At 40.6% G+C, this 16,793-nt stretch overlaps 1 protein-coding gene across 1 annotated transcript in view; it reads left to right on the top strand.

The window, feature by feature from the left end:
• The window catches only part of pcdh1a (protocadherin 1a), an 82,011-nt gene extending 66,592 nt beyond the window's left edge, over nucleotides 1-15,419 (top strand). Inside the window, exon 5 of the mRNA XM_067494712.1 lies at nucleotides 11,415-15,419. Within this exon, the coding sequence (XP_067350813.1) occupies nucleotides 11,415-11,785 (371 nt within the window). The 3' untranslated portion in view covers nucleotides 11,786-15,419. The remainder of the gene's footprint in view (nucleotides 1-11,414) is intronic.
• The last annotated feature ends 1,374 nt before the right edge of the window (nucleotides 15,420-16,793 follow it).

Below are 16,793 nucleotides of genomic sequence, written 5' to 3'. Positions count from 1 at the left end.
TCGTTTTTTAAAATTATGTTGATTTGTTTTTTTAATCACTATTCTTTGTATATAAATATTAGTATGTTGGCATTAAAGACAGGGAAATATGCAGAAACAGACAAAATCTTGTTTAAATTATAAAAAAATAAATGTTACCAACAGAAGAGATTCAGTAGATTTCCGGAACATTGTCGAGGGACATCTCCCCAGTTCTCTTCCATTTAATTGAGGTCTACACAAGCTACTCAGCTCTTATCCACATGTATATAACATGGATGAAGACCCAGATGAGTGTTCAGAATAATGTGCAGAAAGAAAAGCACACGCATATAAGCACACATTAGGTTCCATAAATAGTGCTTTTAACACCGTGCTGCCACTGAAAATGTCTGGTTTTAGCACTAAGCCTGTAAAATGAATGAGTGAGCCAGTATTCCTAAGCCAGTATCGCTAAGCTTTAGATGCGCTCATGTATTACACTTACAAAAGTGGATGGCTCTCTATACTTGGAAAAAAATGGCGAACTGTGTGCGCTTGCCACGCCAGTGAGTTTGGGTAACAGCATGCTGAAGCAGCAGGTTTGGAGGTGGTTAATATGCGTGCAAACGTGGGCTTGAACGTACAAGTTTAGAAAGACACATGGAGAAAGACCTCTTAATTAGTCTGGTGTCGCTCATGGCGGTGAGAGATGCTCTTTTTAGTTGAACGTCCACTGGCAGGTCCATGGGATCCTGAGTTGGAAACTTTAAGGATAATTGTGGAGTCAGAAATAGAAAGTAGTGGTAGAGCTCTGTTGCTCTCGGCGGGTCTTACCCAGTCTCACCCCAAATGTGATTTGTAGAGCAGGTAGAGCACTGTGCATCGGGGAGGGGGATGCTGGCAGGGGCCCAGATCCACTTCAACCTCAGTTGGTTGGGCAGCTCAAGCCGGCATCAGAGAAAGGCCCCGGGGGTCATCTCTCCATCATAGTGTGATGGGGACCGAGAGCCGCCGAACCTCCCTCCGACTAGTGCTCTGCCCTTCAATGATGGATGGCACTTGAGGGACTGGAATTGTACTGTATGGGTCTGACATGCATTTCCTTATTTCCAGCGAGTCACAGAGGAGTGGAGCTGCTCTAGCTTTAAGGCTTTCCCACAGTCAGTTGAGGATATGTTAGAATTTGCTGCAGTTAAAGGACCTTAGAAAACGGTTACATCCTGTGAAACTGAAAATGTCCTCAGTACACTAAGAAATCAGCACTATGCTGTGGTTGTTGTTAGTGGTGGTAGTTTACAAATGATAATTTCCTCCTAGTGAAAGGATTGATTCATAACATGCAGTTATGTGTTAACTTAGTGCATTGTCCTGTCGGTGTCCTGTATGTTCTAAGCTAAATAAATCTGGCTTGAATTTCTTTTGCTTTACCTGATGGCCAAGCATGTTGCGCTGTTATGCTTTCAAGGTGACAAAATAATCAGAATACTGCAACATCTAAGTGATTACGTCTGGCATTCAAAACTGATTTTAAAACTTTCTCCTGTGAGCTACCAAAAAAGAGCTGTAGTACATTGTTTCCACTAAGCATTTCGCTGTAGCGTTGCACTACCTAGACACGGTACCTGACTTCATTGTAAAATTGTGACAGATTTTTGTTCGAGTTGCTCATCAGTCATCGGTTGATCATCATACAATTCCTTGGTCAACAGCAAAGGTCAGTTTTACTTTCGCGTTCCTTTTTTTGCTGCTCCGTCTCGGATGGTCATGTTGCAAGGCCCCAACAGTTGTCACTCATCTTGATGAGCTGTCTACTTTGAAACAGTATCTTGCCTGGAGATGAAGTACCCATCAAACACTCCGCCACCACAGGCGCTGAAAAAACAGATGGCGAGAGCAGCCACTTTAATAAAAAAAAGAAAAAAGAAAAAAAAAAAAGAAAAAGTGACAGTGATGTTTACTGTTGTTGTGCGTTTGCTGCATGTTTTTTTTTTTTTTTTTCCATCTCTTACAGCTTTCCTGCTTCGTTGTTGTTGCTGCTTTGGCTTCCCTTGCACTCGATCGCCCCAGTTTAGCACGGCACTGGCCGCATTCACATTGCACAAAATCATGGTGAATACGTCCATTATTGTTTGAAAAAACAGACTGAAAAATCTCCAGCCACTGAAGAGAATGAACCATACACAACCAGGACAACCCAGACAACTGTGCTGTGTACATGACCTCATTTAGCCACCAGTTCATTAAATTTTCATTTTATTATATCATAATGTAGTGCACGTCCTGTCCATTTATGTTATTTTAATGTGATAAAACATTTATATTGCTGTTTTAATGTCCCGTTTATATACAGAACAGCACTAAAGTGCAGGTGTGGTCTTCATTCAATTACACAAAGTAAGTGTTCGTGCCTCTCCTCCGCATTTATTCCAATATCTGACCAAAGATCGGGTCAAAGGTGTTATTGTGCTATGGTTATTTCTGTATTTCTGGTTTCAGCAACATCAAAGAACATGAGTGTTGACCCTTCTTCACCAAGCCAAAGCTTATAAAAGTCAATCAGACACAAGCAGCTGAAAGCCGTGGATCAGTAAGGAACAACAGGGGAGAGCGGACTCACGCTGGCCTCAGAAGTCAGCATCATGGCCCCTGCTGCTTTCTATGTTCTGCGTTTCTCTTTAAGTCCATACATAAAGACTGAAATATGCAGTTTCCCTTAGTAATTATATTTTCAATCATGTTCTCGATTCCATGTGATATTTTCTCCCCTTTTCTTAATCAAAGCCTTGTCAGAGAAGCTTGCGCCTGGCAGAGGGTACAGACGGGTAGAGCAGCACTGGGAGACGGCTGCAGTTCTTTTTCCTGTTGCCTCGCTGCCACACAAAAGACAATTTTCATATTTCATCATGTAAGAAATTTGAATTGTCCTGCTCCAAAGACATAGCTTCATTGTTCAGAGCTTTGTGGGAACAGAGCTTTCCATTTGACTGCCTTAGTGTGCTGACTTTCCCAGTCATTGTCAGTCAAGCAGCAACTTGCTGTTCTGCAGTAAATGGTCAAATACAGCTTTGCCTCTGCAGGGATGTTATTTAGCTGCTGCATGGACTGCTTACATGATTCTAAAGATCAGATTTTGTGAGATTATGTTGATGTTTGTCTATACTTTGCATACAATTACTGCACTGTATCATTGAAATCTGTGTGGGTTAAGTTTTATCTCTTTATATCACAGTTGTGTCTTTATATCACTGGTGCTGATATATGCATTTTGCCTGGAACACATCCAGACTATATAGACCTTCTGACCTGACCACTTAGTTGCTGTTTTAAAGATGTGATGTATGACGACATGATAAAAGTTGTCTTGGAACAGCATGTCTACTACTGAGCAGAAAAACTCTCTGAAACTGTTCGTCTTTTTCTATTTTCTGTTCAGACTTCTACGCAGGTGTAGGATAATTAGAAGCTAATGTTAGATCTCCTGAGTTCCCCGTGTCTCACACTGCAGATCGTGGAGATCAAAGGCAGAATTAGCTGAGAGATAACATCTTGATCGAAAGGGGAGGAAGAACAACAGACATTCATTCTACATGTCAATAAGATCAATGAGTTAAAGGTAGTGAGCTTGAAAGGGATGCAGTTGAATTATCTCTAAAAGAAAATCTTGAGTGAAAAATAATTCCTTCTTTGATAATTAGACCTGTAGATTGCATATAAAGGAGACTTTCATTTTCTCGCTGATAAATATAAAATTGCTGGTGAGTTGCACCCACATTATTTGATGCTGTTTGAATGTAGAAGCAGTGTATGTGCTGGGTGTACTTAAAACATGCCTCTCCTGGTGTAAAAATAATAAGTGTTTTAAATTTAATTGAAAACTGTGAGCTGTGAGATATGTTAAATAGAGTTAGGTCAGTATGTGGGAGACAAAGCTACAATAAAACCAGAAAAGTCAATTGCTGCAAAAACATTTCTCGCAAAATTCAGACAGGAAATAAACGAGTTAAGTGCAGTGGACACAGGCAGTGTAAGACTGGTTGCCAAAGGAAACATCTTCTACCTGCTAGTATGAGGCCATGGAGCGCTGCCACTGTGCTAGAAAGGGCTACAGAGTGCAAAAACGAAAGCCTAAAAGAGGAAGAAATCTTCAAAGGCAGCGACCAAGAAAGAGACATTCAGACAAGAGAAGAAAGAAGGTTCGGGTGTGAGACAGGAATAGACAAGTGACTCTTCAAGTAAATGTCACACAGTAATCAGAGACGTGTTGGGTGATAAAATGGTCAGTCTAATTATCATGGCAGTATTTCACATTAAATCAGTCATAAACTTGACATCAAAGTATTTCTGGTGATCATTTTTCTCAGCTCCGTTTTCAGTTCCATCTTTAAGCTTTCCCCAGTTATTAGGCCAAATGAAGTATTGCATGTTTTTTTTAATAGCTGATCTGCACCAGGAACAGACTCTTTTGCTTGCTGAGATACACGTCGCCCTTACAGCACAACCAAAACAAATCAGAGTCGGGCAAGTTGTTCAGCTGGACATTAACATTTTTAAACCCAGTTGTCTTCTTTGATCTATGGCAAAATTTGTAATGGAGTTACACTGTGTGGCCGAAAGAAAGAAAAAGAAATAAAGAGAGAAAGAAAGAAAGAAAAATCATCAGGCTATTGAGCGTCCAGTCACAACCTCCCCAACCTCAGGGATTTAGTCTACATTTCTTCGCTTTTCTAATTAAATTACACACAAAACTGAAAAGGAAATGCAAGGTTTCTTATTTCAAGAGAGAGAAAGCAGGAGGAGACGGAGCAGAGTGGGCCTAAATGTAATTATGCAGCCAGGTTAACACTTGACTGCCATAAAAAGATTAGAAGATCAGTTCCCCACTGAACATAAAAAGCTGCAACGTCTGTGCAATAGTTTAGTTAGCATGGTATACAGCATATTAACACATTATTACTAAATAATCATATCCCGAGTCAGATGCTTAACATTGTCCTTGTACTGTATATTATCTCGGTTAATGGTTACATCTGGACATCGAACACATACATAAAGAACCGTGTATCTAAATCCAAATCAGCATCAGCTTATGTTTAGTATTACATCCTTCATCAACTATGTGGTGCCGGTGGTAGAGCGGTCGTCCACCAATCCCTTAGTTGTTGGTTCGATCCCCAGTGTCCTTGAGAAAGACACTAAACCCCAACTTAGTTGCTCCCAGTGAGCGTTGGTCAGCTGCATAGCAGTCGGTGTGTGAGTGAGTGTCAATCGGTGAATGAAAAGCAGTGCAAAGCGCTTTGAGTACCAATAGGTAGAGAAGTGCAAAATAAGTGCAGACTATTTAACTATGGCATGACCCACAATAAAGCTTTAAATAAACAGCATTAATACAATTTCTCTACTGGCCTAAAGAACAAATGCAGATTTCTAAATGTAGGCACTGATGTCAAAGTAATGCTTTACAAACTAAACATGCACATTCTAATCCGAGTCCCTGAAGCACTCTGTGCATGAATATGAGATTGAACTCAGCATATAGATTAATGTTGTTTATCATCCAAGCGCACTGCTCTAATTGATGATTTAGGCAAAACTGTGTGGCCATCTTTTCTTCTTAAGTCAAAGTTATCTTTATAAGTAGTGCTATGGTCAAGACATACAGCACTGCAGGATCTGTAATGCTTAATTGCAGCCTATTGAAACCTGCTCTGTATTTACTGTTACCATGTGATGTTACCTCGCAGTCTCATTTATTGACTGCATAAAACAAAACTAGCATTGTTTGAACTAAATCGGTAGAGGAGCTAGATTTATGTGATGCACAAAGCTGAATCTCCTACTTTACAATATGTTCATGATAAATAATTTGTTTTGTTTTTTTGCATTGGCAGCCGCTGTAGATCAATATTCTGTTGTCAAGGTTCAGAATGCAATTTCCAGTCAGTAATTGGCCAGCAAGCCAAACACATTGTTGTAGGCAGAGGCATGAAGCTGTTCTAAACACAGGCATTTCATCTCATAACACCTCCGTGCACCAACACACAAACAATTATATTACTTTTAAAAGCAACTATATAGTCATTTAGCACTGTTCCCCTACAGTCATCCACAAATGTTTTGAATCTGTTCTATTGGAAAATACTGTGTGTGTGTGTGTGTGTGTGTGTTTGTTTTTGTGTGCATGTCACAGTTTGACAAAGCCTCACTATTGGTTGACATATCACAACGCATATCAACTTCTCAATTGGAGGAGCTGGTGCATAGTGTGATCTGTCAGCAGGTGCTAAGGCTTTGTCAAATGCAGTGATACAAAAGGACGTCTTCAAATAACGGAAGGCTAAGACAAAATGGTGGATGGCAAGCGAACTGACAGGAGGAGTAGCATCACCCATTGAACCATCCACAGCGCTTCTTTTTGTTGTTGTTGTGTTTTTTTGTTTTTTTTTTGGCTTTTTTGATGACCTCTGTTGGCGAGAGGCTCGCCACCTCAGCAAGCCGAGAATTCAGAACTTCCCGAATCTGTGAAGGAGACCCCTTAAGCTTCAATATCAATTCTTATTACCGCCTCACCTTCTGTAGGCAGTTTGACTGGGAATTGATGAACCTGGTTCCACAACACCGAACAGAGATAAAATGATTTCCATGACAATGTCAAGTAATGCAGTCGTGAATGTGTTGTCATGAAGCAAAGGACACAGCAACATCCATTAGCAATGCATTGATAATAGGCCTTGTGTCCAGCAAGGCGGTTAAAGCAGGCAGGTTATGGTGTGTATGTGAGCCACAGTACACAAAGCATGGATTGGTGTAAAACATCCTCATTATATTGAGAATAATTCTATGGGATTGTATGTAAATGGTTAATTGTATGTCTGTCTCACATCTTACTTTCTTTATAGGTAAGGTGACAAAAAAAAAAATATACTAAATCTACTTTTGCTAGTGGGATGTGAAATTGCACATCTAGGGTGAAAAAGTTTATTCTTTTGTAATACATTACAATGAGCAAGGAAACATCTGCATGTCAACACTGCGTTTGTGTGCTTGTAGCAGCTTTTCCTCTGTTAAAAATGCTCCCCTCTGGAGGAAAAAAAAAAAACAAAAGACTGGAGGCTTCTGCTTAGTGTGAGAAAGTGTTCTGAGCAATTGAAAAACAAGACTTGACATGTCATAGCAAAAAAAAAAAATGAAAACACAAAACCCCAGTTTCTTGTTTTTCTTCACAGAGAATGACAACCACAGACCACATTCACACCCAGTTATTATACTGATAGCCTGCACCAGACACTAATGTCTGCTCCGATTTCTTCTTTTCCCTTTTGTTTCTTGTAACTTTTTAGTCATTTACCACACAAACTGTTTGCAGGGACCACAAATATACCATTAATATCACTCGCACACTCCCAAACGATGGTAGCTGTTTTTCCCCGTTATCCCTCCATGAGCTGTGGGTCTCTCATATTTGTTCGCCATCGATCATAGCAGCGTGGCGCACACGCTGGAAAGCAGCCGGTGGGGAGAGGCAGCATTTGCAATCAAACAGAGAGAAGCAGTGTGAAATCTCAGGAAGAGGCAGCTTCCCCCATGCCCGTGGGCAGGGGATCAGACGATGAGGAAGCCTGCCTCAGACACTCAACACCTCCCACTGGCACCCTGATGCAAGCAGCATGCAAACCCACCCCTCACATGTATCTGTCAGCCAGGGGGTTAAGCTCTGTCTGTACCCCCACTCTGTAACTGCACTGTGGAGTGCATGTTATGCTGCTGCATTGGGGTTGCATTTAGAAGCTAAGGCTCACCGGGGTCGCCGATGTGTTACTGAAGGTGGTTGAAAGTGGAAATTAGTTTTCCTTTTTTTCTATGATATTGCTTAAAGCAAGCAGATAGGACTGACCCATTATGAAAGGAGAAAGCTGCAGGCGCAATCTTTCTCCAAGACTAGAGGAAAAGAATTCTGCTGTGCAGAGAGGAAGAAACGTCATTGAGTCACTGCTCTTCAAAACCAAATCACAAGCTCTCTAAATCCAGTCAGCCTGTTCCAGCCACTGGCATAATAGTGCTGTGGTTTGCCCATCTGTTCTCCATTGTCCACCTTGGCTTTCCATCCATGACATACAAGACTATAAACTCCAAAGGGTTTGTTCCAGACTGTGAGCAGATTTATTTCAGGTATAGGCGCAGCAGAAAACAGGTTTGAGTGGGTGAGAAAATACCAATTTTCCAACTGTGTCTTTGGCTGCTCCTTAACCGAGTGGTTGACTCATTTACTTCATCATGTCCACCAAATATTCAATAATCATCGCAGCTAAGTGCAGGAGCCTGTTTTGATGTGAAGAGCAGACAGTAGATACAGTATTGTGCCACACTGTAAGTGGGTACTACAGGTACAGATGGCTAATGGCCACAGCAAAAGCCAGACACAAAAATATAATTATCAGTATTGATTTTTTTTTTTTTTTTTTTTTCCAAAGATGGATTTTAGTGTGACATAAAGGTCAGTGCAAGCAAATGTAAAAACTTGTGCTCTCGCAAATGACACCCTATTATAACATGCTGTCACAACTACACGAAAGCCAATTTATTATTATTACTTGTTGAAAAAGTGTTGCAAGCTGACATGTGTGACTAGAAATTTTATGCCCTATAGAGCACTAATGACAGCACGCACCAACAATTAGTCCAACATGACAGGTTGCAGTTGAATATAGACCACGCGTTTGTTAAATTGTCTGGTAAGAACAGACAATATGTCAAAGCTACTTTATAAATAAAACCATATAAAATTTGGATGAAACACCAACCGACAACGTAATGACCTACTAAAAACACTGGCATTAGAGCATCCACCGTGTGTCCTCGCTCGATGATGTGTGATTTGCGCTTTGGCACGGTTGGAGGAAAATGGCAGACTTTGGCAAGCTGCATGGTGCATTTAGCTGTCATTGCTGATTTTCTGGCTCTTGATGATGATGAGCACGGTTCAGAATGTGCTTTAATTCATCATGTCACTGGTGCATGGTATCATTTTACATTACGTGTTTTCTTTTGGTTGGCATTTCATTAAATAGGTGCAAATAATATTTTCTAAGAACACAGTCATTTATCAACCTCACTGTCAGTGAAGATGTGGCAGTGTTAACCTTTATGTCTTTTATATTATTTTTTTTTTCTGGGACAAAAAGAGCAAAAAGACAAATTATAGAAATTGTATATTAAATAGTCTGCATTTTAAAATCTGTGCACTTCTCTAGTTAAGCGAGTTCTCTACCAAAGCCTATTAAGTGCACAATTTCTTATTCATAATGAAAAAAACTGTGCCCAATTGTGGCATGTGAAGTGTTGTAGAAAACCAGAGTACATGTACATACAGTGAGTTTTTGTTGTGGAGCTATGCCAGATTTTACACGAGGCTGCTTGGTGTGGCGTAAACCTCCTGGAAGCTGTGGAGAGGTTTTAATCAAGTGTGAAATCCTTTTGGAGTAGATGCCTACATGACTGTGCTTGTGCTTAGAAGCACACTTCTCAGCCCCCAACTCTCTTCCCATGAACATCTTTTGTAGCAAGGGTCCATTTCGCTGCAGTGATGCATGCAGACAACGCTCTTAGTGGAGCTGAGAAAATGAAAACTCCAATCATCATGCATAAGGCAGCGTGCGCACACACTCATGCTTTGGTTGCCTTTTCTTTAAGCTCCGGATTCAGGTTCTTCTCTCTTAATCAGGCATAAAAGTGTAGTTCATTAATTTGAAAAGAATCTTACTTCATTGACATTGGCCTAGTCAACACGGAGAAGAATTTGCCACTTAAGCATAATGATATAATTAAGCATGAAGAAGGCAGAACGTTGCTCACTTGTGAAGTAAATGGCCTAAACATCGAGCTATTTAGGATTACGGGAACAATGAGATTAACTGCTACAGTAGATAAAGCTATGCATTTGTCCTGTCTAATTACTATTATTTTACTAAACATTGGGACAATTGTATATGGATTAGCCACGAGAAATAAATATTTTAGACATTAAAAAGGAAACCCAAATGAGAACTAGAAACACGAGCGCATTTTTATGGAGCATTTTAAACCCTTAAATCATGCCCTGCCAAAACACACCCTGTCTCATTTTGGCTTTTGACTGACTGAAGTCTTGAAGGCAGATGCAGTTTTTCCCAGTTTCAGAGGTCTGACATTTTGTGGGATAATTATCTTGCCACTGGTCATGAGTACAATACTGATGGCATGTCTGATAGCCTCACTGTCAAGCTGGCATTTTCTCGATTAACTGTGAACTCTCACCACTGCCTCCAGTACGTCATCTCTCGTGGTTGCATCATTCACAGTCAGTAACATCTTTCCGCTGGTTGTGTGGAGCACTGAGCTCTCTGCTTCCTCTGCGAATGCATTTACTCTATCCAGTAGCCACAAAACAAGACAAAGTGTCTGTCATGGACATGTTCTTTCATGGTGTGAACAGCATTGTGGCATTGCAGTAATGTGTTTTATCACAGCGATCAAAACTTTACATCGAGGTGACATCACAGACACTGATTTGAGTTGTCTGCTCCTCTCTTCACAGACATTGATTTGGCCGTCCTCGTCCGAGTCTTAAGGGATAATAAAGATAAATGGAGTGGTATTTCCATTTAATCTGAGCTGTATGTTTAGCTTGTCAACAGGTGGGCTGCTTAACAAGTCTATTGTCTGCCAAGCTGCACACCCACTTTCTGAAAGGCAGATGCATGGGTTCCTCACTGCAGTTTTATGATAGTCCTGGGTGCTCGCTGAAGCCAACTTATTTTGGAGCTTTCGCAGCTCGTACATTAAAATGAGGTCACTAGGTCATGGGCCCATTTATTTAATTAGGAACAGCTGAATAAAAATTGGATGATAATCAAGGGCAGGGAACTCATTTCAGCACTGTCAATCAATACCTCATTCGACAGTAGATTTGCCCAAAGGGTTCTTCTCTATTTGTACCCAAACAGTTTGTGCCTACAGTACAGTGTGTTTTGTTCATCGTTGTAGTCTTTATTTCTAGTTGACTCATACGGTATTTGAAGGACTATAAACAGCCTACACATCATGTATAATAGAAATCAATACGATTGTATTAACAATACAGTGATGTATTACAAATGTATCAGACAAACTGCTGTTGGGTTCTTCTAAATAGCATAGACACAGTTTGCCATCTCCTGAATATATCACATCAGCCAGTGGACTACACACACACAGAAGCGCTCATTACACAGTGCATAGCAACAGCTACATAGCAACTGCTGCTGACTGCTTAGCAACAGCTGCAAAGATCTCAAGGAGGGGAGTGGGTTTCATGGGGTGTTTCAGATGACACCATTTCTGTTCGCAAATGCCTTTTAATGACTTTTATGAACGTTGTTCCGATGTTTCTCACCATGATGCTCTCACTGATGGTGCTGTTTTCTCTCTCCTGCCCACAGATATCCGCTCCCTCCCTGATGTGGCAATGACCGGAAACTGTACGACCGAGTGCAGCGAATTGGGCCACTCAGACGCCTGCTGGATGCCTGGGCATCCCTCCCCTGTACGCAAGACCAGGAACCCCCCGAAACTCTCCACCTTCGTGCCTTACCAGGAGAGAGGGAGCCTGGGACGCCTGGCAAACGGGAGCGCCAGACTGGGTGGTGAGGAGCACCGGTCGCGCCTTCCGCCCTCCCGCAGTGCCTATTCCAACAATGGTCACGACGCCAGTCAGGACTGCCCCCTAGAGGAGATGCCCCTGAGCGTAGCCTCTGAGTTCCCACCCACCTCCCCCTCTGCCCACACTCCAAAAAGAGAAATTTACCTGTGAGAATTATCATCATCTGCACAAACAAGGAAGGGATACACCCACTCTAGACAGGCTGTCCACACAGAAAAGCCAATGCCCGTTTTGTAGGTAAAAATAGGCTGTGACTCATTCAATCACTGGCATGAACACTTGTTTTTGTCATTTCCTCCTTAAATGATTAATTTATTAGCATATTTATGAAGAATTCCACAAAGTCAATGAATGCACTCATTCGTTTATACAAATGATTGACGGATACAATTCAAACAGATCAAAAGGAAATGCAAATGGCAATGGCTACTTTAGTATTAAAGTTAAATTATTGTGGTAGTTAGCCAAGTCCCACTCTGTGAAGTTTGAAAGTGGTGATCAGTGCCATTATTAGATAAACTTTATTAAACAGCCAGTCAGGACCTATCAGACCTATCGGAAGGCATAACACCTTTGACTAACAATCAGATGAAATGGTCTCTCTTAATGTACAGTGCTGTAAATACATTTGAATGGTGTGTTCTACATATATTTTTGTCTGGCATAAGCTGAAAAAAAATTGCCTCAGAATTTTAGCATATTTAAGCTTTTCTTTGCTGCTGCTGTTTAAACTTGATTGAAACCATCTCCACGAGTGGAGCTCGATATTGTGGAAGGCATTTATCCGTTCCAGGCAATCACACACACCTTTGACCCCCTAATCATAGTAGAATGGCCTTTACCTCTGCTCCCCGTAGAGTGCTGCCACTGGTGGACAAGGCTGTGTGGCAACATTTAAACTGACATGATGTTCCACTGACTCTCAGCACTGTGACCTATCGTTCATCATGGAAACGGTTGACTTGGCCACAGTACCTCGGAGTCACAATGACCAAACGCGGAGCGCTGAGTAGACATGTTCTGATTGGCTTGTTTTTATAAAACCTTGTGACTCACTCGGTTTCAAAAAAAAAAATCATACCTGCGTGTATGAGTTTAAAATGCTCTTCTCTGTCTTGACAATCAGATGGGCCCTACCTGTAACTCATACCCCTTTTCCACTAAAGCTCGCGGTCCTTTCCCCCCGTCGTCATCCATAAGAACCTTTGTAGATCTAATGAATGCGTGAGGAGTTATTTCCATGAAAGGGCACTTGAGTTGTTGAGAGACAACGGAGAGATAAGAGTACATTTGGAAGTTAATATGACACTGACACAGACTGGATGAGTGCTCTACATTCAGAGTACTTTCTTTGTTTTTCAGAGTATTCAATCTCACTAGACACGCGGTTCTTCAGAGGTGAACTGTGGCGCACGGTGCGCCCACAGAAATGATCGAACAGCCAAAGTGGACCTCGAAGTCGATTAATAGATGGGTTTGACAAATCTTCAGCATCATTATCAATAACATGAGAGGGTTCAAAATACATATTTGTTTGTAATTAATATGCGGAAATGTAGAAAAACTATTGGGCCCAAACATAGATTTAGATAGTACGAGTCAGGCTGAGTTTATTGCACATCGTGTTAATTATGAGGTTCCATGTATTGAGGACAACATGCTTAATAAGTTATTAGGCATTTTCTCCCTCTGGCTATTGAACAGAGAATAAAAAATAGGGCATGCCTGTGGGTTTCATTTATCTTTTTTATCAAGATTTTCCTAGTGAATCTGAAGGATATGTCTGAAGGACACTATGTATTAGTCAGTAATTGGATGTTAATGATGACTACACTAGCCTGCCTTACAACATCGTAGAGCTGTCTGGTGTCTTTGATTTAAACATTGATTTGATTAGATACCCCTCACCTCTGCAGAGTATTTCCATAGTGAGGCTGTGTCTCTGAGTAAGAGTGGAAGAGCCTAAAATGGACATTTCCTAATTAGGGTGAGTAATGAGTCCTGAGCTAGGGCATGTGTGAGCACACCCCCAGGACAAGGCACCCACCAGATAATGCAAATCCACCTGCAGAGCTACAATCAGTTAAAAGGGGTATTTTTATCAGCACTTACCTCATCATGCTGCCATTGGAAACTGCGTTTAGAATAATTAAACTGAAAACATATGGAAATTACTGGACATGGCCATGATTAAATAAGGTGGGCGATTATCTTGCCTTGAGGGGGAGAAAGCACATTATGCTGTTTTCAAAGCCATTTAGTGACTGAAATAAAATTCAAACAACAGCCATGATACACTGTGATTAAACCCCCACGGCTCCCTGGAGCGCACCTCTCAGACTTGTGGATAGACGCTTCACCAACTGAAAGCAGCTGGTAAGGTCACTGACCTGGAAATAGTGACAAGCGAGAAAGATAGCAATGAGCGGTAAAATCAATGACACATAGCCTCAATCACAACTTGATCTATTTAAATGCTGAAGCCAACTTACTTTGACTCAATTTCGATTAACAACTGCACGGCATCCAGATGCATCTTCAGATTTGCCTCTTTGATCGCCAATACACGATATAGATGGGTTGACGACTCAGAATGACAGAAGTTTGATTTAAGTTCTTTGCAAAAAAACTAAATTCAGCCTGGGCCTCTTTTACCCCTCTTCCTGATGAGCCGGACTCTTTCACTCCAAAAGAAAATGGCCTCCCCCTCTTCACAGCTGGAACAATATATCACCAGGTTTCTTTTGAACTCATGCTGAAAGAACTGTGTTTACTTCTCTCTCTGTCTCTCACGGATTAGTTCTCCTTGATCAAAGTAAAAAGACATTGTGAAGAACCTAAATACACTCAAAATATGTTGAATAATGTTTAATTTGTGCTTAACATTGATTTAATGTTTAATTCACTTGAGTATCTTTTGCCTCTCTGTAGTGTGTATTGTATGGTGATCATTTCTGTGGACAGATGGATGAATAACTGTACTAAAATTGGCAAGCGATTTTTTTCTTTTTTATTTTTTCTCTTACTGATCGAAGACTCTTAGCAAACCGGTTGTGTGAAAATAGAGAGAAATCCGTTGGTGGTGTAGTGTACATAGATTTCCACAACCCTGTATCTGCTGTGGAGCAGACGATGATTTTAGCATGAATTCCAAAGATAATTGGTAGAAACTGTTTACTCGATTTCTTTTTTTTCTTTTTTTTTTTTTGTATTTTAATTTTACTTTCTGAAATGTCATTGATGGTACATATTCAAATGGCCCTCTCCCAAACATCCAAACAAACAAACTGAAATTAACTGAACATTTCATCTTTTTCACTGTTCATCTAGAACAAAGACAATTGCCTTGAAAATATGTCTTTGCAAGAGAGAATCTAGTTGTTATCCTAATTGTTGGTATATTTATATAGGATAAAATGCTTGTGATGCCATGTTTTTGTACAGTTTTATGTACATACCAGTGAAGCTTTCTAAAAGTTCTAAGAAAAGCCAATGGCATATAAAAATTGTAACGTGTTTTCTTGAAATGTGCACATCTTGCCTTGGTTGGATTGACCTTTGCTGAGTCAGTGTGAATGTGGCCGTTCTATGCCTGCACTGTAGTCATTCACCGGCTCCCACCTCCTGAGGACTTAATAAGTTTTTATGTTTATTGTGAACAGTGGATTGTCTTATCTTACCAGTTTGTTAAACTCCTGTGTTCTGCTTAGTTCTGTTTTCGCATGTTGACAAAATCTCTTGTAATACTGTAAGTCCTCATGAACTTTATAATAAAATCACTTCAGGGAGAAATGAACGCCGTCAGTGGTTTCTGTTATTATTCATCACTTTTGAGTGTTAAACAAGGGTTTTGTTGTTCCATTTTTATAAGGGACTCTGCAGCCTTAGAGCTACATTGTGTGAAATGTGTCTCACTCTTAAGACCCGGGCTCATTAAGAAGAACTAGTATTCTTGTCATGTCAGTACCAGTGCCTCATTTCTAAGTCAGGAAGCTCCAGAATTTTGAGAAGGGAAGCATTTCAGGGCTTGAAGTGGGAGAGTCCCAGGACCTATGTTCGGTACTTCAACTGCGGAAAAACAGTGTTCCCAAAGTACACACAGTCCCCGTCATGCACTTGTCTTAATAAGAACACTTTAAAGCATTGATGAATTGCCCTTTGTTAGACATTTAGTGCATAACACTGACGTCAATGTGCCCTTGTTTAAAGTCAGAGACTTTTTTAAATAATTAATCCCAGCAGTGAAAGTAAAACTCTATATCTGGAGGTTCGCTTTCTGCACATTTGTAGTAATCTATGAAGCTAATTGACTTCATCATCGTTGCACCACTTTATTTAATCGTGTGTGAAATACAGTTACATAACATGAGTGATGAATTTCCGGCTGGTCTCACAATAGTATCAGTCACTGGTAATGTTGTTCTACTGTATACCGTCTCACCCATGATGACAGACAATACATCCCACTGCTCTTTTTTATTTTTTGGAAGGACTTTTGGGGCAGTACTCATTTTTTTTTTTTAACTGGGTGTAAAACTGCCAAGTGAAACCTTGTCCTCTATTCACGTTAAGTGAATGCACATGGCACTTTCACTGGGCTGGTGCTCAGGTGCTGTGCTAACCACCTAAAATTTTAGCTGAAACGCTCCAAATCGGGAAGCGAATTAACTCTGGTCTCCGACTGGGTTCTAAGACAAATATATACATATATGTGTACAGCTCAAGAAAAAGCTAAAAATGTCCTCGCACCTACACAATACTGTGTTGAATTTCCGCCCAGTAAGTTAGAAAAGGAAAAGATTCTACCTAGTGGTAAATCTTGTCCATTTTTGTATAGTTGCTATATTGATCAAATTCATTGATCAAAATCTAACCCAAAAAATGGAAAGTGCAAAAAATAGTGTGGACAATGTCTACATTCTAACAACCGAACTAAGATGGGAAATAATAGAAATACGTGTACAATAAATGAAATCAGAAATATGGAGGAATAAGTTCCTGAAGTGCATTGTAATAGGAACTTGCTAAAAGGGACACAAGTAGAGTTTCTGGTCCTTTTGGCCAGTGACATATATATTTAAATGCTGCATTAGTGCTTTGGCCTGTTACTGCGATACATTAATGTCGCGGCCACATGGACTGGGCAAGACTATAAACA

The sequence above is a fragment of the Channa argus genome, chromosome 24 (assembly GCF_033026475.1).
Source record: "Channa argus isolate prfri chromosome 24, Channa argus male v1.0, whole genome shotgun sequence".
NCBI lineage: Eukaryota > Metazoa > Chordata > Actinopteri > Anabantiformes > Channidae > Channa > Channa argus.
The sequence above is the reverse complement of the archived record's forward strand: the minus strand, read 5'-3'. Positions and strand labels throughout refer to the sequence as shown.